We start from the raw sequence: 23987 nt of genomic DNA on the forward strand, positions 1-23987 counted from the left end.
TTCACGTGGTTCCCAGACAGCCCCTCTTTAGCAGACTCCAGCTGTCATTTAAGAAAAAGTGAAGCAGAGAACTATGATTCTCCTCCTCCTCTCCGGCAGCTCCTCAGGAGGTGAGCTGATGACCAGTTCCCAGCTTCCCTGAGTCTGTCAGGGGAGTCAGGGGTCAGCTTGTGAGACTGAGTCAGCAGAGGGGCTGGAATTAGTCCTGTAAGCGAAGGCTCCTCCCCAGGAGCAGTCTTGCCCCTGAATTCCAAGGATCCAGCTTGGCCAGAATCCTCTTTGGAGAAGAGAAAGAGTCTCTGTGTGTTTCCCCCGACAAGGTCCTTTTCATATCCTTTTCCCCTCCCCAGGGTCCTGCTTATGATCTGAACGATAAGGGTACAGCTTTGCTCCCTACCCCACCTCCAGCACACGTGTGTGCGCATGTGCACATGTGATGTGAATGCAGTAGTGTAGGACCTGGGAAGTCAGGAAGGAAGAGAAGAAAGCTCTGGTTCTACCGTACTGTACTGCTCTTATGTTGAACATGGATTCAGTTGTTTTGAGCACCTGCTGTGTGCTGGACACATGTATGCTGACTCATTTAATCCTCAGGACCCCTGTAAGATAGATACTTTACTTTCCATATTTACAGATAAAGAAAATGAGGTTCAAAGGGATTAAGTAATTTGCCCAAGGCCACACAGCTAGTAAGTGTCAGAGGCAGGATTTGGATCCAGGTCTGTCTGACTCCAGAGCTCATGCTTATACCACAGAACCACACTGATCCCAGGACCCAGTGATGGGACCGTTGGGAGGAGGAGGAGAGGCTAGGGTTTCCCATATCTTCCCCTAACTTTCCCACGTGTTGCCAGCTGGAACAATGTGAGTAGGGGGCTCTGGATGTTCTGTAGATGAGAAGAATGAATATATCTGGGTCTTGGGGGTGGTGGTTGGTTGGAGCAGGTCATGCAGGTGCTGGTTGCAACCCCCACTTGTACCTGAGCTTGACCTCTCTGGGTCTTGGCTTAGAGTTTCCCTGTGAGAAAGACCACTGGCCATCAGTACTTGACCCAGGTTCCCTGTCTGCTTTCTGTTCCTTCTGGTCCTCAGTCTTCTCTCTTTCTCTTTCCCTCCACATTGGTTCAGGTATCCTACAGCTTCTTCAGTCAAGAACATCCCGAAAATTCCTAGCATGTCGTCTAACCCCAGACATGGAGACTAAGCTCCTCTTCATGACGTCCCGGGTAAGCTCACCTAGCGCAGTAGGAGGAGAGGCTGCGGGCGCCAGCTGGGCTTCTAGCCTCAGCCTGCGGGTGTCTTACTGGTGGCTACTGACTGGTGGAGCGGTGGTCAAGTGCGTGATTGGGCGCGGTGCTGAGAACTAGGGGTACAGTGTTGGGTAAGACAGGTACAGTTTCAGCTGTTAGGAAGCTTTCAGTCTGTCTAAACCAGTCGTTGTGTACAGATCATGTAATGTACAAGTGTGCAGTGTGCCATGAAGGGGTAGAATGAGAGTGTTCGTTCTGGAAAACTCACGATTCCTCTGAGTGGACCATGACCTCTCAGGAGGAGCGGTCAGGCCATTTGGTTTCCAAACATGGCTGAATTATGGCAGACTTGCTTAAGGAACGTGTTAAAAATACATCTTCCTGGACCTTCCTCTCCCAGAGAATCTGATTGAGGAATATGTATTTTTAACAGACTTTCCAGGCAGCAAACTCCTCAGCCAGTCTGGTGTTAGGGAACCATTGCTCTAGCCAACTTTCGGTTTCCCAAGTCATCCAGGAGAACTGTCTGGATCTGGGCTGCCCCATGTGGCAGCCACTAGTGCGTGTTACAATTCCAATTCGTTTAAGTTAAATAAAATTTAAAATTTAGTACCTCAGTTGGAGTAGTTACATTTTAAGTGCTCGGTAGCCACCATCATTGCAGAAAGTTCTACTGGACAGAATTGGTCTAGATGTATATATAATTTTTAATCTTTCTGCTCTCTGTTTTGGTTGAATTGGGGGAATAGAAGAGGAAAACTAGATCTTTCCCTGTGGGTAGTGTTGCTGTTGTAACCACTTAGAGTCTATTTAGGGGAAGGAATTGCTGCAAGGAGGTTTGGAGAGTCTGTGTGCTTTGAATAATGAGCCTGTTAGGTTATTCAGCCTCAGAAAGCTTCTAGTCAGTGGTGAGTCATCAACAGCATTTTCTTTTTTTGATTAAGGAAGATTTAAATCAGGATGTCTTCCCAAAGGAGGAGAGACTTGAAAGACAGTATGAATTAATGAATAAACTGTGGGAAGAAATTGAGGTCTAGGTCAAGCCTAGAGTTGACCGGTCCTCATTTTCCTCTGCCCAGAGACCCCACCCTCCCTTCCAAGTTTCTCTTTCTAACATCCCCTTCCCCTAGGTGCGGTTTGGTCAACAAAAGCGATACCAAGATTGGTTCCAGCGCCAGTACCTGTCAACCCCAGACAGTCAGTCTCTGCGCTGTGACCTCATTCGCTACATCTGTGGGGTTGTCCACCCTTCTAATGAGGTGCTGAGTTCAGATATCTTGCCCCGATGGGCCATCATTGGCTGGCTCCTCACTACATGCACGGTGAGGGCCTGGGCCATGGGGCAGACGCCGCTGGGTGACGAAGGGCCCCTCTTCCCTTGTGTCCCATATTTCCGTGCTTCTTCCTGACTTTCTGGGCCACGTGACCTCTTCACTCTCTTCCTCCTGAATGTCTCAGCCTTTGCCCCATCTCCCTTTCTGTCTCTGGAAGTTTAGTTACACTCTTTATTTCCCATTTGGGTTTGGGGTTGACCAAGTTCATCTATGCCTTTACTGCCAATCCCCAAGCCTGGGTTTCTGGGGCATTCCTGTCTTTCTTTTTAGCTTCCAGAAACCATATATGATTATTCCTCTGAATTACTCCTTTCTCAGATTCAGGGTTTGTGTTTCTTAGACCCTTACTTTCATGCCTTTTGGCATCAGCTTTGGATACTTCCCTTCCTCAAACACAGTGAATCTGCAACAGAGCCATTTCCTTCCCAGCGTTTCCTCCTTGTGCCCGGGGTGGGAAATTCTGTTCTCTGGCATCTAGCTGCCCTCTGACCTCTTCTGACGGGGTTCCCCCTCCCACCTCTGACTGGGTCCTTGGAATGTGCTGATTCAGATACAACAACAGGCTATTCCTTAAGGGTCTTTCCCTCAGGAATGTGCCTGGGGAGCTCAGCAGGGACAGCTGAGGGGCTAGTCTTGAGTGTATCTCAGCTCAGGCGTGAGCAGGGGACTCCCAGGCCCAGGTGTTCTCCCTGTGGGATCAGGGTTGTGTTTACTGGATGCGTGAGAGCCCAGGCGGATCTCCAGCCCCCTTGGTTGGTGAGACCACGGCGTACTCACAGTCATACAGATTTGGGTGCCCTTCACCCCTGTGGAGTTTCCACCCTGTCTCACTGGAAACTGAATTCAAGTAGATGGAGCAGTTACATGGACCCTGGAATGTGCCTTGGGCTTCTGAAGGGAAGGGAGCTGGTTGATGAAACTAGCCCTCTTTTTTCCTCTTTCTTTTCCAGTCAAATGTCGCTGCGTCTAATGCCAAGCTGGCTTTGTTTTACGATTGGCTGTTCTTTAGCCCAGACAAGGATAGCATTATGAACATAGGTATGTGACCGAGACCAGGCAGCACCCCCCCATCCCCCAGGCCCCGCTGCCTTGTCTCAGCGATAGCAGCCATAACTCTCAGGGCAGCGTGGAGTGGAGGCAGCTTATCTGGGAGCAGTTGTGTTGTTCCTGTCAGTGCTCCCTTGACCTAGAAGGAAAAGTGCTTTGATGAGGCCAAGCGATCACTCCACCCCCTTGGCCCCATAGCCTGAAGCTTGGGCTTCGAGTGGGGAGGGCCCAGGCGGAGGAAAAGGCTGTGCCATCTCCTGCTTTTCCTCTCCTGCTGCCTCCCTCCAAGCTGATGCTGGGGACCAGAAGGAAGATGAGGGCTACAGGCCGTGTGGGGGTCGTCTGCTTTTGGGTCTGCTCAGTAGGGGTCTGGGGATAGACCAGCTTTCTCTGGAGCCATTCATATTTATTGAGGTCTCGTTTTATGGAGCTGGAAACTAACTGTCTGATGTGGGTGGACCCTCTAATTCCACATTCTCCAGAACCAGCCATCCTGGTCATGCATCACTCCATGAAGCCCCACCCAGCCATCACCGCCACACTCCTGGACTTCATGTGCCGTGTAAGTGCCCGTGCCCCTTTCTCCCCACGCCTGCCCGAGCAGAGCTGAGCGTGCGACCTTCTAACCTTGTAGGTCAGTGAATAGGTCTTTCCAGTGCCCCTGGACCGTGGCAGCAGAAGTGGTCATAGGTCCTACCTCCCAAGTTAGTGAACAGCTTCCCTTCCATAGTCCCACTGTCTCCAGTTGGATCTTTCCATGTCTCCATGGGGTTTCTCACTCAAGGAGGATGATTTAAGGTAGAATCTGGCTTCCTCGGGGAGCAGTCAGGTCGAGTAAGAGTCTCCCATTTTAGCAGCCCGGACCGGCGGGGGACATTGCAGTCCTGTCCTCAGCCATGCTCCCCAGCGTCTCCTGATTAAAACCGAAGCAGCTTTTGAGATCTAGTTCAGCAGGACACTCTGGATGGAGAGTCCTGTGCTCATTCTTTCCTCCTCTTCTTCCCGTCCAGATCATTCCCAACTTCTACCCACCACTGGAGGGCCACGTGCGGCAGGGTGTCTTTTCCTCCCTCAATCACATCGTGGAGAAACGGGTCTTGGCGTAAGGACTTAATATGTCTGAAGGGCAGAGGGAGGGGTTGTTTTCTCATTTAACACCAGGTCAGGGACATCCAGGTGCTGCTGTGCCACTGCTGCCCCCCTACCCCGTGAGAGGTGTGGAAAGTGCTGGCTCCGCTGCAGGCCGCTAGGCTTGTGTCCTCTTGAGTCTTAGAGGAATTTGTCTCTTGCAAAGGGACAGATGGCTTCCCTGTGCCCTGGTGACCCTTCCCAAGGATCTGAGTCTGGCCCAGTTATACTAGTTGGGCTCAGACCTGTTTAACTCCGTGTTGCATTAGAAGTGAGGAGCTCTGATGTTGACCTTCATTCACGTCCCCGCTAGGCATTTGGCTCCCCTGTTTGACAACCCGAAATTGGATAAGGAACTGCGGGCGATGCTGAGGGAGAAGTTTCCTGAGTTCTGCAGTTCGCCCAGCCCACCTGTGGAAGGTATGGAACACGCCCATTCCATCACCTAGTTCGCAAGCGGGATGGAGACGTCCAGGACGCTCAGACCAGAGCCCTTGTTTAGGATGTCACCCCTGTGCAGTGCTCCACCTCTGTGACACTGTCCACTTCAGTTTTTCCTTTTACTCATTTTTGTGTCATCTTCCTTGGCTCCCCCTCTCCATCTAATCTTACCAGATTTTCACTGAGCTCTCTTGTTCTCTTAACTCCTATTTTTTCTCTTACTAACCTCCTCTCTGTGAGTAGAAGGCTTTTAGCTTTGCCCATCTCTCCACCCAACCCTAGGCCCTGGCCTCTGATGAGAGCTTGTCATGTTGGGTCTCAAAGATTGCTTCCAATTCCAGACACACAGACGCACACACATACAGACACACACAGACACACACACACACAGACATACACACATACAGACACACACACACACACACACACCTGCTTCCTTTGGGATCGTGCCTGGTCTTATCTACTTGCTGATCCTCAGCTGAGCATAGAGGAGTCATGTCCTGTGCTGTTCTCATTCCTGGCAAAATCCCCCTGAAAGCCCTGGAGGGTTAAGGACAAGATGCCTGTCCTTCAGGGTTCATATTCCATTTAGAGCATGAACTTGTTATTCTCCCGCTTGCCCTCTGGTCTCCCCTTCCCAGAAGCCTGGGACACAGGAGACCATCAAGTGCCTTGTCTTTCTTTACTTCCAAGTCAAAATTGAGGAGCCAGTTTCCATGGAGATGGACAACCACATGTCAGACAAGGATGAGAGCTGCTATGACAATGCAGAGGCAGCCTTCAGTGACGATGAGGAGGATCTCAACAGCAAAGGTGAGGGTGGCAGCAAAGGTGGTCCAGGCTTGTGTCAACCCCGAGAGGACTGGTTGGCAGGAGCAGCTTCTCTGCAGTCTCTCTGTCACCTTTGCAGCTCTGAGTTAGCTTTGTTAACAGGATTACTGGAGGAGACGCCAGGGTGCAGAGCCCTGCACTTGGCACTGAAGCAGGAGGGAAGCAAGGAGTGGTCCCTGCCCTTGTTTGCTTCTCGAGATTCGGACACGCACTCACTCAGGGAAGTGCTTCAGGCACGCACAGCTCTGAGTAAACAGTGCACACCCAGCGCGTGTGAAGAGGGCCGGACTATTCAGGGGTTGTCCCTGCTTCTGGTGTTTGGGCAAAGTGACTTCTTTCCTAAATCACTCCCTTCAGGAAAGAAGAGAGAGTTTCGCTTCCACCCAATCAAGGAGACAGTCGTGGAGGAGCCGGTCGATATCACCCCTTACCTCGACCAGCTGGATGAGTCCCTGAGGGACAAAGTGCTCCAGCTGCAGAAGGGGAGGTGGGTGCCGGCCCTGCTTAACCTTGGGAGGGCCAGCCCCGGGCTTCCAGCTGGTGCTTATTGAGGTGGCAGGCTGGTGGGGTTGGTGGGTGTGTGTGGAGCAGCAGGTGAAGCTGCATGGGAGATGCCTTCTGCAGTTTAGGCTGGGAGGCGTAGGCTAGGAGGGGGCAGCCTTGTCCCTCAGTGTCCGAGTTCTTACTCCAAGGCTCTGAGTAGAAGAGCCTGAGACCCAGAGCAGGACTGTGGGGGTTTCCCTGCTCTCTGGGCCTCTGCCCAGGGAGCAGCTGGTTCTGCCCTGAAGCCCCCCACTGCAGCCCGGATTCCCACAGAGCTCTTTTGTTTTGTCTCTGTGCACATGAGTGCACTTGTGCACGCTGTGCTGGGTGTGTGTCCTGCCCTCTGCTATCACTTACGTCCCTGAGATTTCCTCTCCCTTCTGCACTGCAGTGATACAGAGGCCCAGTGTGAGGTCATGCAGGAAATCGTGGACCAGGTCCTAGAGGTGAGGAGGAACCCACCCCCTTAGGGAGGAAGCAGCATGTCTGCCGCCGCCCAGCTTAGAGCCCCCCTGGCAGCTGACTCCCTCCTTCCCCTCTCGGAGATGGGTCCCCTCTGACGGGGGAGGGGCCTGCTGGTCCTGGAGGTGGAGGCAGATGAGTTCAGAGGCTTTGGGTAGTGGTGGCAGTGAGGCTTGGGGCTGGGTGCTGATTCCCCTCCTTGTTTCACCACCAGGAAGACTTTGACTCGGAGCAGCTGTCTGTCCTCGCTTCCTGCCTGCAGGAGCTCTTCAAGGCCCACTTCCGAGGGGAGGTGCTGCCGGAGGAGATCACTGAGGAGTAAGGCTCATCCTTCCTGACCGCCCCGCAGGCCTCAGGGAGCCAGAAATGTGCTCTTACGGCCTGAGTCCAAGAGGCACCTTGCTGTGGAGTTGAGAAAGATAATCTCTTCCGTTGTTTTTATTCTCACACGTACTCAATCATGTAAAGAGGATTTATTTTTGCCTGCTGAACACCGAGTGCACCGGGGCAGGGAGCTAGCCCCCTCCCCGAGTGAGCTGCCCCTGCTGCCGCCCCAGCGGCCCCAGCCTTTGCTGCTTCCAGTGGGATTGGACCCTTGGCCTGGAACCTCCCTGAAGGGCAGGCCTCTCAACTTTCAATGATGACAACCCAGACTGTGGTTCCATGTTAGGAACATGTTTTCTCTGTGAGCCAACCTCTGGGGCAGCAGGAAGCTTAGGTTTGGTTAGTAGAGGAGCAGGCTGGCATCTAGCCTCAAGCTGGTCCTCCGTAATGCCTGCCTGCAGCCCAGCCTTCCTCCGCTCACCTGGACTCTCACATATCACCCTCCTTTTGTAGGTCCTTGGAGGAATCTGTGGGAAAGCCTCTCTACCTAATATTTAGGTAAGCATCCAGCTGTAGGAGACGCTGCTGTGCCATCCGCCTTCCCTCTCAGTGCGCGTATGCTTCTGTCCTGGGGTATCGGGGAGGAGGCGGTGCGCAGCGAGCACAGACAGCCATGCAGCCATGCCCCCCGGAAGCACCACAGGAGAGTCTTCCCCAGGTAAAGCTCTCTCCTGTCCTCCCGTCTCCCACTCCAGGAACCTGTGCCAGATGCAGGAAGACAACAGCAGCTTCTCTCTGCTCCTGGACCTTCTCTCTGAGTTGTACCAGAAGCAGCCCAAGATCGGCTACCACCTGCTCTACTACCTGCGGGCCAGGTGGGTGTGGTCTCCATGTTTAAGAAAGTGTCAGGAAGCATCCTGGAGAGCCTCTTCCTGCCATGCACTGATGCCCCGCCCCGCCCCGCCATGGCTGTCGTCATCAGGGCCTTGTATGTGTGTGTTTGTGTGTGTGTTTGTTTAATAACAGCTTTATGGTTTAGTGTTTAATATATTCACACAGTTGTACACTATCACTACTGTCTAATTTAGAACATTTTCATCACCCCGAAAGGAAACCCCATACCCGTTCGCAGTCACTTCCCCATTCTCCCTTTCAGCCAGCCCCTGCAACTACTGACCTGCTTTTCTATTTCTATAGATGTTTACAGGGTAGTTCATGTAAATGGAGTCATATGTGTGATTTTTTTCAAGACTGGCTTTTTTCACTTAGCCTAACGTTTTCAAGGTTTATGCTTTTTGCGCGTATATCTGTACTTCATTCCTTATGACCAAGGAATGCTCCACTGTGTGGAGATACCACAGTTTATTTACCCATTCAGCCACCGATGAACATTTGGGTTGTTTGCACTATTTTGTCTGTTGTGAATAGAGCTGCTAATGAAAGTTCATGTACAGATTTTTGCATAGACATATGTTTTCAACTTTCCTGAGTATATGCCTAGGAGTGGAATTGCTGGGTCCAAAGTTAACTGTATTTTTGTATTTTTAAATTTGTGAGAAACTGCCAAATTGTTATATCTTTTTTTTTTTTTAATGGCGGTACTAGGGATTGAACCTAGGACCTTGCGCATGCTAAATAAGCCAGCACTCTACCACTGAGCTGTCCCTTCCCCATCATGTCTTTTTTTTTTTCTGTTCACTTTCTTGATGCCATTCTTTGAAATGTTGATCGAGTCCACTGTACTTTTATCACTTGTGCTTTTGGTGGCATGAGATTTACTCCTGTGTTTTCTTCTAAGAGTTACGTAGTTTTAGTTCTTATGTTAAGGCCTGTGGCCCGTTTTCAGTTAAGTTTTGTATATGGTGTGAGGTAGTGATCTCCATGTGTTATTCCTGTCATTTCTCAAAGCCCAAAAAGCAGGAGAGAAAGCTTTCTCTGGCCTGACCTGAGCACTCTCTCTCTCTCTCTCCTGTTCTTGACTCTCACCAGGAAGTAGCTTCACTAAATGTGGTCTGAGCCCTGTCTGGAGCGCTGTGGAAAGATGAGGAGAAAGAAGAGTGTCTCCTAGTTCCCATAAGCTACTGAGTCCTTGGCAAAGGCCGTGGGACAGATTAGCCCAGGGCATCTAGGGCAGCAGAGGGTTTCTGGAGCGAGGGTCTACTTAGGGGACGTTTGAGGCCGGGTGCCGGGTGCTGGGGTCAGGCTGCTGACTAAGGCCCAACTGGTCTTGCAGCAAAGCCGCCGCAGGGAAGATGAACCTGTACGAGTCGTTTGCCCAGGCCACCCAGCTGGGCGACCTGCACACCTGCTTAATGATGGACATGAAGGCCTGCCAGGAGGACGACGTACGGCTGCTGTGCCACCTCACACCCTCCATCTACACAGAGGTCAGCACCTTTATCCGCGCCCACGCGGGTGGGGCCGCTGTGCAGGTGGGCTCGTGGGAGACTGTCCTCTCATCGCACGCAGCCCTGACTGTCCTTTGCCCATCCCTGCTGGCCTCAGTAGGCCCTTTCTTCCTCCACCACAGCCATCCCCTCCTTATGCCTCTCTTTATCAAATCGAAAAATGTTTAAAATCCCCAGAATTCTTACCCTGTGCTTTGTCTGTGGTGTGAGTTGGGGTCTGGGCCTACACATTTGTCTCCTCTGCTGTGGCCCTGTCCTCTGGACCCAGGACAGGGCCCCCCAGCCAGACCCACGTTCACATATCCCAAGCCCTCTTGCCACCTGGTGGCTCACCCTCTGGTTCTCTCTAATGGTTCTCAAAGACCAGGGCCTCAGGAGTGGACACTCACCGCTCATTTACCTGGTTCACTAACAGTCTTCTCTAGGAACTGGGACATAGGCGGAGGTATCAGCTCTTCCTCCTTGTGGTGAAAGCTCCCAGGAAGAGGGAAATCAGGGCACTGGGTGTGTGTATGACCGGAGGAACTGTGATGTCAGCCAAAAGCTGGAGGGAGGAGGGTGCAGGTGCCCAGCAGATGGCAGTCTCTTCCCCTGCTCCCTCCCTGAACTGGCCTCTGCAGAAGGGACCCTGCCTGCCCCGCACCCTCACACCCCGCAAACACACACACTCTGTACACCTTCTCTTTGGCAAGTGGCAGTGTGGACTGGATTCCTTTGCTGCCAGAGATGGAAATGCTTCTGTCACCACTCCACACACAACTGACCATCACGTCCAATCTCTTTCAGCTCTAGCTTTGTCTCTAGATGGTTCCAGTTCCTCTCCTTACACACACACATACACTCTCACTGTGAGTACACACAAATAACAAAAGTTGGGTTCTTTAAAAAGATTAAAATCCCAGCTTCATAGCTGTTGGATCTTTGTTTAGGGACTTCTGTAGGACACCATGTCTGCTAACCCAGCCATCCCCTGAGCATGCGGTAAGGACAAGGAATGGGTCATGAGGTAGCAGCTACGGGGTGCACCCTGGACTCCTGCTCCACTTTCCCTCTTTTTCCTCCAGTTTCCAGATGAGACCTTGCGGAGCGGGGAGCTGCTGAACATGATCGTGGCCGTTATTGACTCAGCGCAGGTGAGCAGAGAGCTGTCATCCCAAGAGCCTGAGGGGCTCTGCCTCCCCGCCAGCCTGCAGACCAGGAGCCCGTGCTGACGTGCACCCGGCTCCTGGCTGCAGCTGTGTGCACCTTAGGCTGGGAGGGGAAGTGGAGCCCCAGGGAGGCAGGCTGGGGCTGGGCCATTCCAGCCCGGAGTTCCCCTTATTCTCCGTATTTCGGGGGCACTCCTGTTCTACAGGGAAAGCGAGGGGGTTGGGTTTTTGTTTGTTTGTTTTTACCTCTCAACTGGCCTTCCCCTTGGCTCAGAATGAAAATGGTCAGACCATTTCCCTTTGACCTCGCTATCACATGTAGGTCCTAGGAAGCTTTGCTTGTGTCCATTCTCAGGCCTAAACTGGGATCCCCTTCGTGCTCCTTCTTTCCACTTAGTTGCCCCATCCATAAGAAAGGAAGCTTAGCAGTCAAGGGTCCTTCTTTTGCTTTTCTCCTACCCACACCTATAGTCCAGCCTCCCAGGGCCCTTCCCTCCTCAGCACAGACTGGGATGGCTCAGAGGCCCAGACTACATCCAAGTAGAGAAAGAAGTTGCCCGTTCTCTCTCTGCCATCAGGATGTAAGGGGTGGTTTTCCTTAACTGCTTTTACTCCAGATAGGCCTGTGGTTACCACTGAAGCCTGTTGCTCTTTTGCCAGCCCCCTTCATCCTTCAGAGCCCGTGGCATCCATCATGTGCCAGTTCCTCCCTGTTCCTTTAAAACTAGGTTTTCACTTCCTCTGATTTTTCCCCGAATAAGCTCTCTTGCTTCTCCTTCCATACAAGCCTCCTGGCCCCTATTAGAACCAATGGGTTCTGCCTTCTTCCTCCTCTTCCTCAGCTCCAGGAGCTGGTCTGCCATGTGATGATGGGGAACCTGGTCATGTTTCGAAAAGACTCAGTCCTCAATATACTCAGTAAGTGAGCAAACCCTTGAGGTTCTCTGGGAGGAGAGATGGGTGGCAGCCCTGTGTGTTTTCTAGTAACTGGAAAGCTGGTTCTGGGGCTGAGAATGGGGTAGAACCTCATTCTGCCCTGCTGTGTGGTCCTGGGCAGTGTCTCTCTAGATCTGTTTCTGGCTCTGTAAGTTGGAAAGACTTCCTCCTGGCCCTCCGGCCTTGGGGCTGATGGGAATACAGAAACTACAGGAAGCCTTTGGAAATATGCTTTGTGTGGAAAGGGAAAGTATCTGTAGACTTAGGATCGCTGTCGCCAGCCCTGTACCACCCCTGCTTGGGGCGCTGGTGTCAGTGGATTGTGTGTGTGTGTGTGTGAGAGAGAGACAGAGAGGGAATGGAAATATGAATATGAATGAATGTGTCTCTTCAGTCCAGAGCCTGGACTGGGAGACCTTCGAGCAGTACTGCGCCTGGCAGCTCTTCCTGGCCCACAACATCCCCCTGGAGACCATCATCCCCATCCTGCAGCACCTCAAGTACAAGGGTGAGTAGGGATGTGGGCAGGGAACGTGGGGGAGAGGACACTCGCAGTCTGGCTGCGGCAGGCCTTAGGCCTCTGGGCTTCTTTCTAGATGAGCCCAGGTCCACCACGCCCTTCCCCACCAAAGTGCCAAGTTTGGAGAGGCAGGCTCCTGTCAGTCACCTCTCCTCTGAGAGTAGCTGAGCCCTTCGGGCCGGTTCCAGGCCAGGCGCTGGTGGCTTGGGACCTCACAGGAGTAGGGGAGGAAATTGCTTTTCCTGGTTTCTTGTTGAAGATTATCCTTGCTCCTTCCAGTGGCCATTGGTTGGGGGATGGGAGAGGTGCCAGGATTTCTTCCTGGAATTTCGCATTCCTCTGAACAGCCTCTCTCCTCCCCCACAGAGCACCCAGAGGCCCTGTCCTGCCTACTGCTTCAACTCCGAAGAGAGAAGTGAGTTCCACCCTCCAGGTTCTTTAGTCCTCAATCCCAACACACCAAGAGATGCTGCCGTATGGTATAAAGGGCTTCTGTGCTGCTCCTCTGGCCATGTTTTTCCCTATTGTTGACATCTGCTTCTTCTGCCCTTCCCTCAAAGAGATTTACAAATAAGCAGCTCCCCTGGGATCTGGGCTTCCTCTCGACTTTACCCCCCTGCCCACCAGGAGCTGCCCTCAGAGGTGGGGACCGGACATCCCTGTTTCCTGCTGCCACAGCAATTCTAATCCCTGGTGACTCCTGCTCCCCTCCCCCACACTCCTGAGGCCACCACATGGCTACTCCGAGAGGAGGAAGGGTCAGGGTAGAAGGGTCACACACCATCCCCTCCCTCAACCTGCAGAGAGCAGAGCCGGCTGGACCCCTGTGCGCCCTACCAGGGGCAGAGCGTAGAGGGAGAGAAGGCAGAGGCCCCTCCCTCCAGCAGCAGTTTTCCAGCAGCCCCAGATAAACGGGGTAACAGCTGTGTATCTTTTCCTTCCTACCTTCTTGCCTTCCTTCCACCTTTTCTCCTCTTTTGCCTGAGACACTAGAAATGGTACAGCGTGTCCGAAAGGAAGTGCGAAGGCTGGGGGGCCTTGGGGGGCCTCCCAGCCCCCTCCTCTATACCTCCCTTGGGCTAGATACCAGGGTGGCTCACAGCTCTAGTAGGGCAGTCAGTGGTGGGAAGCGGCATGTTCACACACCACATGCTTGTTCTTTTGCCTCCCTGGCCCGTTTCCTGACTGTTCTGGGCAAAGTGGGGGATTCAGTGGGCCTCCATCCCAGCACACCTGCGCGCGCACACACACACACACACCTACCACCACACAAACTGAAGAGTCTCACTTCTTGTCTCCTGGCTTCTGCAAAGGATGAAACCAGGCATTCCTTGGCCCAAAGAGAAGAGGGAGAGAGATGTGAGAGTAGGAAGCTACAGCGAGTTTGGGGTGGGGCAGGGGTGTGGAGGCTGGGGTTTGGGGGGAGAGTCGGTGGGAGAGCCCCAGTGGTTCTGAGGCCAGCTGTGCAAGAAGGGTGTCCCCCTTCATGCCCCCAGACCCAGTGAGGAGATGGTGAAGATGGTGCTGAGCCGGCCCTGCCACCCCGACGACCAGTTCACCACCAGCATCCTGCGGCACTGGTGCATGAAGCACGACGAGCTGCTGGCTGAGCACGTCAAGTCCCTGCTCATCAAGAACAACAGCCTCCCGCGCAAGAGGCAGAGGTGGGACACAGCCCCGCGGGCGCCCCAGGCCCCAGGGCGGTCCCGTTTGGTGTCCCGTTGGTCCCGGCCTGGCTTGTGGGCGACATCTAGTGGTGTGAAGCTGCCTGGCAAGCAGGACCACTGCGGCCCCTTCCCCTCTCCCTCGTGTTTAGGCACACCTCCTTCACCCTGCCCGGCCGCTCCCAGCCCCTTCTCTGTCTTAGGGAGGGACCCCAGTGGGGACAGGCGTCTCGCCCTCCTAGAGCCCTCACTGCGAGCTCAGACTCTGGCTCCTGTGACTTCCCACAGCCTGAGGAGTTCCAGCAGCAAGCTGGCCCAGCTAACTCTGGAGCAGATACTAGAGCACCTGGACAACCTGCGTCTCAACCTGACCAACACCAAGCAGAACTGTATGTTCTCCTGCCCCCTCCGAGTCTAGCGTGCTGGGTGCTGCCCTGGCTCAGACAACCCGTGGGTCCAGGTGGGGTAGAGGCAGGAGAAAGTAACCCTTGGGTACCATTTAACAAACTCCCAGACACCTCACTGTTCCTCCTTCCCCGCTCTCCCTTCCTTCGTCTAGTTTTTAGCCAGACCCCAATTCTGCAGGCCCTACAGCACGTCCAGGCGAGCTGTGATGAAGCCCACAAGATGAAGTAAGGCTCCTTGCACTTTTGGCCTTGGGAAGTAGTGGGAGAAGGCCTGGGGAAACCGGGGGTGCTGGCAACACAAACTTAATGACCAGCAAGACAATGGGGTTGAAGACAAATAAGAGACTGCAGCGTGGTGACCGTGGAGGATGGGAGGACGGCCGTGGGGCCGGGACGCTCTCCTTCGAGAGCTTGCTCTCTCCCTAGGTTCAGTGATCTCTTCTCCCTGGCTGAGGAATATGAGGACTCTTCCACCAAGCCGCCCAAGAGCCGGCGAAAAGCAGCTCTGTCCAGCCCCCGAAGTCGAAAGAATGCCACACAGCCCCCCAACGCTGAGGAAGAGTCAGGTTCCAGCAGTGCCTCGGTGAGAGCTCTGGCGGTGTAAGCCGTGCACAGGAGGAAAGGGGGGCGGGGTACGGGCAGAGTTGGGGCAGCAGCTGCCCAGGCTAGTGCTTTCTCCCCCACCAATCTCTTCCAGGAGGAAGAAGACACAAAACCGAAGCCCACCAAGCGGAAACGGAAAGGGTCCTCTGCAGTGGGGTCTGATAGTGACTGAGGCCCTATGTTCCCCATCCCACCCCCAGTTGGACTGCCCTCCCCTTCTTGGTGAATCAGAGGTTAATAGGGGCTGGGGAGATAGTAGGGGAAGCACCCTGTCCCCATCCCAAAGCTCACCCTGTGAGAAGGATGAGCTGCCTCCACTGGCCTAGCCTGAGAAGCTGCCGTGCAGCCCCCAGCCCCTCCTCCCTCCTCTCTGGGGCCTCCAGCCCCATCACACTGCTGCTCCCACTGATACTTGGGTTCCCACTGAAGCCAGAGGCTGTACAAAACCTGGACTGTGGTGGAAGTCTTCAGCCCCCTCCCCACTCCCCTGGCCTCTGCTCCCAGTCCCCCAAAAGCTGTTTCAACAGGAGAAATGGCAAAGGGGCAGCTGGCCAGAGAGGTTAGGATGAGAGTGAAAACTGTGTGGGTGCCCCTTCCAGCCTCCCCCTTCAGGTCTTGGTTTGCTCTGAACAGGCATTTTATAGTTGCCCCACATACACCAGTATGAAGTGGGCATTTAATCTGTGACATGGTCCAGCTGCCTTTTCCTCTCCGTGGGGCAAATGCCACAAGTGTTCGGGAAGAAACCTGAGAGGGAGGCCACAGCGCCACCTCGGGTGCCTGGGAGGCTTGTGTTGGCCTGAGGTCGGCACCTCAAGCTGGCCCAGGGCCCCGGGAGTCCCAGAGACATGCTCCCCAGAACTGTCAAATGGTCCCATTTCCTTGATTCTGCCTTCTTTTTTTTTTTTTTTTTTTCCTTTTTTTTGGCAGAGATAATTGCATTTTAAAAGTTGTTTTTAAATGACAATAAAACAAGCCAGAATCTCTTGTGCTGGAGTTGCTGCCCCCACCTACCCTGCGCATGTACAAGTGGTCTCAATTTAATTGGCACCCCCTCTTTGTTGCTTCACAGCTTCCCCTTTTCCCTTCCCACCTGCCCCTTTCTTGCCTGGACCAGGAGGGGCTTGGGTTTGCCCACCGCCCCCCACACCCCATCCTTCTGGCTACCACTGGCAGTGCGGGCCAGGCACCGACCTGTCCAGGCAGAAATTGATGCTGGCACCATCTCCCCAGTAGGCTCTGTCCTTACCTGTCTCAAGAAACTAGAGGCTTCCAGAAACTAGTGTTTGTCATGCTCCGATGCTTAGCAACTGCTGGAGGACCAGCTGCTTGGGGTGAGGGATGCTCCCAGCTGGGATCTTGAAGGACAGAAGTATGCCTAGTCGAGAGAGTTCAGATACTAGGCAGAAGGGACCCTCTTCCAGTCTGGCCACTTGCCCATCCATGTGTACCAGCAGAAAAGAGCTCCTTGGCTGTGCTTTTGTTCGTAGTCCAGGGAGCTTGGGTGGCAGGCTGAGGAGAGGGGAGTGAAGTTTGAGCTGACTGCAGGCAGCTCCTGTTTAGCCTGCTAATCTTTTACAGAATCCAGGTTCTCCCCTCAAAGCTGCTGCCCCTTCCTTTGAAAGTCTGAGCTGCCGTAGGGCCTCTCTTTTCCTTCTTCTCTCCTTCCCCAGTTTCTTCTGCCCCAATTAAAACTAGGATGGAAAGCATTTGCTGGCTGGCCCTAATTATTGTACCTTTGCCCAAAGGGAGGGGCCTCCGCCGTGGCCCCTCCAGAAATCTGGCCGTCTGGGCCTCCACCTTTCCCCCTGCTTAACTCAGCCCCACCCATCTCCTGGGGTTGCTGCTGCTCCTGGCAGCTGGAGGGAGGGCATAGGTCTGGCTATCTCTCCGGGACTTGGGGCACCATATGGGCAAGGGGCCGAGTTCTTAAGTCTCTTTTGGGAGAGAGCAGGGTGAAAATGGGATGTAAGAGGGAAAGATGGACTTGGAGCCTGAGGCCCTGGCACTAAGGCTGTGGAATCCAACGTCCAGCCTTGCGCAGCGAAAACTTCAAAAAGCCCGGGGAGCCGAGCCGACCCTGAGATAGAAGGCGGGAGCACCGCCCAGGATCTGGTAGGGTGCGGGCCACGAGTAGCCCGGGAGGGAGAGCGCCTAGGGCGGAGCGTAGCTGTGGGGAGGGCCGGGAGTGCGGGGCCGGCCCCCGCTAGCCCTCCTCCCGGGCCTTTGCTCTCCGCCCGTGGGGAGGGGGGCTGGGTGGGAAGGGGCGTGTGCCAGAGCGCGCGCTCCCGGGAACGAGAGGTCTAAACGCTAGCCAGCGGCCCCAGTTTTTCGGAAGGGAGTATCAGGGCAGTCTGCGAGCGCCTGGGGCCAGACAGGGCCGAGTGGAGGAAGAGGGCACCATGGCCGCCCTCCTGCTGCTACCCCTGCTGCTACTGCTGCCGCTGCTGCTGCTGCTGAAGCTGCGCCTCTGGCCGCAGTTGCGCTGGCTCGCGGCGGACTTGGCCTTCACGGTGCGCGCCCTACGCTGCAAACGGGCTCTTCGAGCGCGCGCCCTCGCCGCGGCTGCCGCCGACCCGGAAGGTCCCGAGGGGGGCTGCAGCCTGGCCTGGCGCCTTGCGCAGCTGGCCCAGCAGCGCCCCTCGCACACCTTTCTCATTCACGGCGCGCGGCGCTTTAGCTACGCGGAGGCCGAGCGCCAGAGCAACCGGACTGCGCGCGCCTTCCTGCGCGCACGAGGCTGGGACAGGGGACCCGGCGGCGGCGGCACGGGGGGCGCAGAGGAAGGCGAGCAGCCGGCGCACGGCGCTCCAGACGTCGCGGCCGGAAGCGGAGCGGCGCGGGCCGTGCGGGAAAGGGATGGCGTGGCCCCCCTGGCACCTGGGGCCACCGTGGCGCTGCTGCTTCCTGCCTGCCCAGAGTTCCTGTGGCTCTGGTTCGGGCTGGCCAAGGCCGGCCTGCGCACGGCCTTTGTGCCCACCGCCCTGCGCCGGGGTCCCCTACTGCACTGCCTCCGCTGCTGCGGCGCCCGCGCGCTCGTGCTGGCGCCAGGTAAGGCTGGAGCGCTTGGCAGATGGGGGCGGGGCCACCCACGGAAAGGGGCGTGTTGCGAGCGGCAGCGACCGGGTGGGCTCGGAAGCGGGCCGCACGCTTTTCCTGGGGTTCAGAAAGGGTGGAGAGAGGAGTCTGGGTTTGCGAAGGGATGGAGCTGAGTCTCTGGTTCTCCAAGGATTTCCGAACAGTCGCGCTCCAGATCCCAGACCCGTGATGGACGTCCGCATTCCAGTCTCACCCAGGAGCAATAATACGGGTGGGAGGTGGGGGGGGGGGGAGTGAATAGGGTAAAGTGTGGAGAGGGCCTGTGGGTAGCGGCAGAGACATAGAGCTATGCTTTCCCACTCCACCCAGAGTTCCTGGAGTCCCTGGAGCCTGACCTGCCGGCCCTGAGAGCCATGGGGCTCCACCTGTGGGCTGCAGGCGCTGAAACCCATCCTGCTGGAATCAGCGATTTGCTGGCTGAAGCCTCAGCTGAAGTGGATGAACCAGTGCCTGGATATCTGTCTTCCCCCCAGAACATAATGGACACGTGCCTGTATATCTTCACCTCTGGCACGACGGGTGAGTGCTGGATTCAATGTTTACCTCCTAGAAACTAAGGTCAAGGAAGGCAGGGGTCTAAGAACAGGACCTGTGACCTCCTCTGCTACCAGGCCACGGCTTCAAAGCCCCCAGAGAGGGTTCTTAGCCCAGCGATCATATCCCCTCTCTCGCCAGTCCTCCCATCCCTCTTCATTTCTCTACCTCCCTGAACTTCCTCCATTTCTAAGACAGCTTGGCTTGTCTTCTCAGTTTCAGTCTTGCCTCTGTGGCTTTCTGTGGGAAACCCAGCAGGGACAAAGAGGGACACCAGGCTTGGAGCTCAGACCCTTCTCCTGATCTCCCCCACTACCCCACCCCCAGGCCTCCCCAAAGCTGCTCGGATCAGTCATCTGAAGATCCTTCAATGCCAGGGATTCTACCAGCTCTGCGGTGCCCACCAGGACGATGTGATCTACCTCGCCCTCCCACTCTACCACATGTCTGGTTCCCTGTTGGGCATTGTGGGCTGCTTGGGCATTGGTCAGTCTCCCCCACCCCAACCCCCGATTCAGTCCTCCAACAAATGCTCATGCCAGCAAACATTAAATATCCACTGTGGTACGCTCACCTGGGGATGCTTCCTGAGCCCTTCAAGGTAGAGAATCCAGGGGAAGGAGGAGGCAAGGCCTCCTCTCCAGGAGCTCCTGGTACAGTGGAGAAGCATCGCCTTCACAGACCTGCAGACTGGGCAACTAAGGCAGCCATGCAGCTCACAGAACTCCAGGGGCCAGGGCAGGGGAGAGCTGTGAGTGGCAGCCCAGGAAGAGGCAAATGGAGAAGAGGGTTGGGACTTGGAGGCAGGCTTCGGAGGATGGATGGCTTGGGGATGGGAAGTGGGAAGAGGGCATTAACCTCTCCAAGTCACAGGTGGGAAGGAAGGAGGGCCAGCTTGGCCTGTGCAAAGTGTGAATGTCACAGCCAGGCCTTTCCCAGGAACTACACTACAGGGGAGGCTAGTGCCTGGGAAGGAGGGGGTCAGGACTCCCCAGCCCTTAACCTCACCTCCTTCCTTCCTCCCCTCCCTCCCCACTTCTGGCAGGGGCCACAGTGGTGCTGAAGTCCAAGTTCTCGGCTGGTCAGTTCTGGGAGGACTGCCAGCAGCACAGGGTGACGGTGTTCCAGTACATCGGAGAATTATGCCGATACCTTGTCAACCAGCCCCCGGTGCGTGGGCACAGCTCCTTGCAGAGCCACGGAAGGGAGATGGGCAGTTGGCAGGAGCTGCCGAGACAGTTGTCTGGGAGTTGGGGGGAGAGGAAGCAAGGAGAAGAAAATGGCAAGAAAGGGTATGGGGTGCTAGGACTCTGATGTTTAGGGCATCCAAAGGAGGTCACAGTGGAAGGGATTTCTGGGGAATGTGAAACAGGGCTCCACTTGGAGGAGCTGGCATCTTGGCGTTCAGTCTCCTGCCCCTCTCCCCACTTGTCTCAGGACAAGGCAGAACATGGACATAAGGTCCGGCTGGCGGTGGGCAGTGGGCTGCGTTCAGACACCTGGGAGCGTTTTGTGCGGCGCTTTGGGCCCCTGCAGGTGCTGGAGACGTATGGGCTGACTGAGGGCAACGTGGCAACTTTCAACTACACTGGACAGCAGGGTGCTGTGGGGCGGGCTTCCTGGCTTTACAAGGTGAGTTGCAGGAGGAAACTGGATAACCCCTGGAACAATGTGGGGGGCTGGTGGGGCGGGAGCTCATGCAAACAAAATGACCCAGTGCCTGGGTCTCCCTTCTCCCAGCATGTCTTCCCCTTCTCTTTGATTCGCTATGATGTCACCACAGGGGAGCCAATTCGGAACATCCAAGGGCACTGTGTGGCCACATCCCCAGGTTTGTGCCAGGTGGTGTGGGCAGGGGTGGTGAAGCTCGCAAAAGAGGTTTGGATTTGGAGAGTGGGGCTGGGGCTAGGAGGCTCTGGGGAGGGTGGGCAGCCACCCCTGACTCCGGCAACTCTGCCAGGTGAGCCAGGACTGCTGGTGGCCCCTGTGAGCCCACAGTCGCCATTCCTGGGCTATGCTGGGGGGCCTGAGCTGGCCCGGGGAAAGCTGCTGAAGGATGTCTTCCGGCCTGGGGATGTTTTCTTCAACACTGGGGACCTGTTGGTCTGCGATGACCAAGGCTTTCTTCGCTTCCATGATCGTACTGGAGACACCTTCAGGTATCTGTCCCTAACTTTCTGATCCCTCTCCTGGGCATCTGAGCTCTGACCCAAGTCCTCTAAACCACAGTTCCCTAATCTGCCTAACTCAGCTCCTCATCTAACTTACCTCAGACCTCCTAAACACTCTTCCCTGTGACCGTCTGGCACCTCACCCTCATCTCTGACCTCTTTCCCTCCCCACCAAGCTCATAAGGCCCTGAGCCCTGACTCCCAGTTTCAAATCTCCGCTCTCTCACAGGTGGAAGGGGGAGAATGTGGCCACGACCGAGGTGGCGGAGGCCTTGGAAGCCCTGGATTTTCTTCAGGAGGTGAACGTCTACGGAGTCACTGTCCCAGGTGCCTGGGCATGGGAGGGGTCACCCAGCCCACCCAGCCCAACCCCCTATTACTTGGGCACAGGGAGCATGAATCCTCGTGGTGACTGGCTACCATGGCTGACCCTGCCCCCCACACCCACCAGGGCACGAAGGCAGGGCTGGGATGGCAGCCCTGGTTCTGCGTCCCCCCCACTCTTTGGATCTCGTGCAGCTCTACGCCCATGTTTCTGAGAACTTACCACCTTATGCCCGGCCTCGATTCCTAAGGCTCCAGGTAACCAGCCACTCCTGCTCTGACCCCTCACGCCCTCTATCTGCAGCAGTCAGTGCCTCCCAGACCCTACAAAAGGGCCCCCACATAACGTCCTCTGTGAATAGAAAGGACAGTTCTTTCCCAGACACATGCTTTTCACCCATTTCATCCTCCAGGCCTGGCTCTTCACTTCCCTGTCACCTCCTCCCCTAAACCCTGGCCTCATGCCCCCCTTCCCCAGACCTGCCCCTTGACAAAACTCAGGCAATTCACCTGAACCCGTGGGGCAGAACACCCCCTCCTTCAGCTCCCTTTGACACCTCCCCCTCCCCAGGAGTGTCTGGCCACCACAGAGACCTTCAAGCAGCAGAAGGTTCAGATGGCAAAGGAGGGCTTTGACCCAAGCACGCTGTCCGACCCGCTGTACATTCTGGACCAGGCTGGGGGCGCCTACCTGCCCCTCACCCCTGCCAGATACAGTGCCCTCCTGGCTGGGGACCTTCGCATCTGAGAGCCCTCCACACCAGGGCACCTGAGGGAGAGACTTCGTGGGGCGGGGGGATTGCAGGTGTATCAGTTGCTGTCAGGGATTTTTTTTAATACCAGATTTGTAATCATTTTGTAATAAATGTGGCCAGAGACAATCTGGCTGTGTCTTTCTGATCTACAGTGTCTGTCTTCCCTGTCTGTCTTGGAGCTTTTCCTCTGACACTTTCTACCAGCACAGAGCCACAGGCACTCCTGCCCTGACTTTAAGTGGGCCCGAGCCCAATGACTGGAACTTGGTGTTTTTCCCTCAGGTGACCCCATGTGAACCTTGTCCTTGGAAAACCCCTGGTGACTAATGACTGTGTGTGCTCATGTGTCTCCTGTCCCAGTTTCATGGAGGGCCCACACTGCTCTCTCTGGGGAGCTGGAGGACCCAAGCGGTTGGTGTAAATGGCAGAAGTGAACAGAGGCCCAGAAACGCTGCCCCCTGTGGCCAGCTGAAACATCTCCACAGACTCAGGTGTGGCTGGGGCCTGGGGAAGAGTCTCACCAGGCAAAATAAAGGTTTGATTTTGGGGAAGAGGACGCTGTAGCCGCCCCTCTCCCATCAGGGCTGTTTTTGATAAGCCAGTCGGTGACGCGGAAGGGTGGGGCCACAGCCTCCCGACTCAGAATTTCCTAATTTTACCTTCTCTTAGTCCTACCTTATCCCCAGAAGGAGCAACCCAGGTGGGGCCCCTCAGGTTCTGGGGAGAGCGTGACTGGAGGCCCTCCTTGGAGCAGGGCTCAGAGTGTGTGTGTGCATGTGGTGGCAGCGGGATGAGGGACTCAAAAAGAAAAGGGCTTTTCCTTGGCCCCTGAATGAAGTGTCAAAAAGGTTAATCATCTAAAGCTTGAAATGATGAAACTGCTGCTTCTCTTTGAACTAAAATCCCCCTCTGTTTTAAGCTCTGGGTCCTTGACATTTTCTGCTACTTTCCCCTGGGTTGTCTTTCCACTTCCAATGCCTGTCCCCAACGTGAAAGTTCAGTGGACCTGCCTCATCACCAGCCTTGGGTCCCGATGGCCAAACCTCCTGTTCCAAACCGCGCACCTTGTCCCACTCTCCACCAACAAACCCAGCTCAGCCTTACTGACAGACCAGAGGTGCACACTGAGGTACAGATGATGTCTTCACACACTGACCAGCAAATGAGGAATTAAACCTTCTGCTCACCTCTTTAATCTGCTCTAGCAACAATACAACGGTTAGGGTATGCCTGCGGTGGCGTGGGATGGTGCCGGTAGGTGCGGTGCTTGGCAGCTGCCCTCTTATAACCTTAATTCAGCCCAGGTTTCCCAGGACTATGTGCTGAGCAGCTATCTCCTCTCTGGTGGAATCACAAACCACTTTCTTTTCCCCACAATCCCTGTTTCATTTGGTCTAAATCTGTGCAGTATGGTAGCCGCCAGCCACATGTGCCTAGGGAGTACTTGAAATGTGTCTGGTCTGCAGCAAGGTGCGCTGTAAGTGTCAAAAACACACCAGGTTTCGAAGATTTAGCACCAAAAATAAAGTTTCATTAATAATTGTTTTCTACTGTTTACATGTTGAAATACTATTTTGGATGCATTGGATTAAATAAAATATATTAAAATGAACTTTACTTGTTCATTTTTACTGTTGTAAATGTGGCTACTAGAAAATGTAGAATTACGTATTAGCCACTGTTAAATTTCTACTGCGTAGTGCTGGCCTAAATCCTGTCCCCACTCCTTCTGCAGACCCACAAATACCGGGTGTAACATGTGAGCTGTCTCCACATCATGCCTGCCTTTGAGCGGCTGCACTTTCCTAAGGACAGGGAGGGGAGGGGCTTCTTCTGTTCCAGTGGGCGGAGCCAAGTGGCTGAGGCTGGCACTCTGCCCTCCAGACAGAGCCGCAGCTCTGAACCAGCTTTGTGGCAGAGGCTGTATAACTGGTGGTAAGAATGGAGAGCTGCAAGAAGGCACACTTTGGATCCAAAAGAATTAGGTTTTCTATTTACTACAATTAAAAATAAAAATAAACTTTAAAAGGATTTTTCCTACCAAAGAAATCCAATGAA

General features: G+C 54.9%; 2 protein-coding genes across 3 annotated transcripts in view; both read left to right on the top strand.

The window, feature by feature from the left end:
* The window catches only part of INTS3 (integrator complex subunit 3), a 33367-nt gene extending 17325 nt beyond the window's left edge, over window positions 1–16042 (top strand). The window contains exons 9-30 of the mRNA XM_010980464.3: window positions 1129–1226; window positions 2381–2572; window positions 3535–3622; window positions 4114–4193; window positions 4642–4733; window positions 5073–5179; window positions 5894–6013; window positions 6389–6518; window positions 6966–7020; window positions 7251–7354; window positions 7874–7918; window positions 8116–8235; window positions 9594–9747; window positions 10833–10901; window positions 11759–11834; window positions 12247–12360; window positions 12739–12787; window positions 13869–14036; window positions 14325–14425; window positions 14596–14668; window positions 14870–15026; window positions 15141–16042. Of these exons, the coding sequence (XP_010978766.1) occupies window positions 1129–1226; window positions 2381–2572; window positions 3535–3622; window positions 4114–4193; window positions 4642–4733; window positions 5073–5179; window positions 5894–6013; window positions 6389–6518; window positions 6966–7020; window positions 7251–7354; window positions 7874–7918; window positions 8116–8235; window positions 9594–9747; window positions 10833–10901; window positions 11759–11834; window positions 12247–12360; window positions 12739–12787; window positions 13869–14036; window positions 14325–14425; window positions 14596–14668; window positions 14870–15026; window positions 15141–15218 (2270 nt within the window). The 3' untranslated portion in view covers window positions 15219–16042. The remainder of the gene's footprint in view (window positions 1–1128; window positions 1227–2380; window positions 2573–3534; window positions 3623–4113; window positions 4194–4641; window positions 4734–5072; window positions 5180–5893; window positions 6014–6388; window positions 6519–6965; window positions 7021–7250; window positions 7355–7873; window positions 7919–8115; window positions 8236–9593; window positions 9748–10832; window positions 10902–11758; window positions 11835–12246; window positions 12361–12738; window positions 12788–13868; window positions 14037–14324; window positions 14426–14595; window positions 14669–14869; window positions 15027–15140) is intronic.
* Window positions 16043–16852: 810 nt separating this feature from the next.
* SLC27A3 (solute carrier family 27 member 3) lies at window positions 16853–22074 on the top strand. 2 transcript variants are annotated; one of them, XM_031436248.2, is made up of 10 exons: window positions 16853–18097; window positions 18455–18664; window positions 19007–19165; window positions 19725–19849; window positions 20216–20311; window positions 20420–20510; window positions 20640–20838; window positions 21080–21177; window positions 21302–21432; window positions 21746–22074. In XM_031436248.2, the coding sequence occupies exons 1-10, from the start codon at window positions 17449–17451 to the stop codon at window positions 21920–21922; spliced, it is 1935 nt and encodes a 644-aa protein (XP_031292108.2). In that variant the 5' UTR covers window positions 16853–17448; the 3' UTR covers window positions 21923–22074. The 2 variants fall into 2 exon arrangements, with proteins under 2 accessions (XP_031292108.2, XP_010978755.3); XM_010980453.3 differs by having other exon boundaries at window positions 16863–18097; window positions 20117–20311.
* Window positions 22075–23987: the final 1913 nt, after the last annotated feature.

The sequence above is a fragment of the Camelus dromedarius genome, chromosome 23 (assembly GCF_036321535.1).
Source record: "Camelus dromedarius isolate mCamDro1 chromosome 23, mCamDro1.pat, whole genome shotgun sequence".
NCBI lineage: Eukaryota > Metazoa > Chordata > Mammalia > Artiodactyla > Camelidae > Camelus > Camelus dromedarius.

Bases quoted from the DNA above. Each gene is read 5' to 3' on its own strand.
- SLC27A3 (XM_010980453.3), top strand. From the start codon at position 17,449: ATGGCCGCCCTCCTGCTGCTACCCCTGCTGCTACTGCTGCCGCTGCTG. The intron at 20,312-20,419 runs GTGAGTTGCAGG...CCCTTCTCCCAG, and splicing joins GGGCTTCCTGGCTTTACAAG to CATGTCTTCCCCTTCTCTTT. The intron at 21,433-21,745 runs GTAACCAGCCAC...CCCCCTCCCCAG, and splicing joins CTCGATTCCTAAGGCTCCAG to GAGTGTCTGGCCACCACAGA.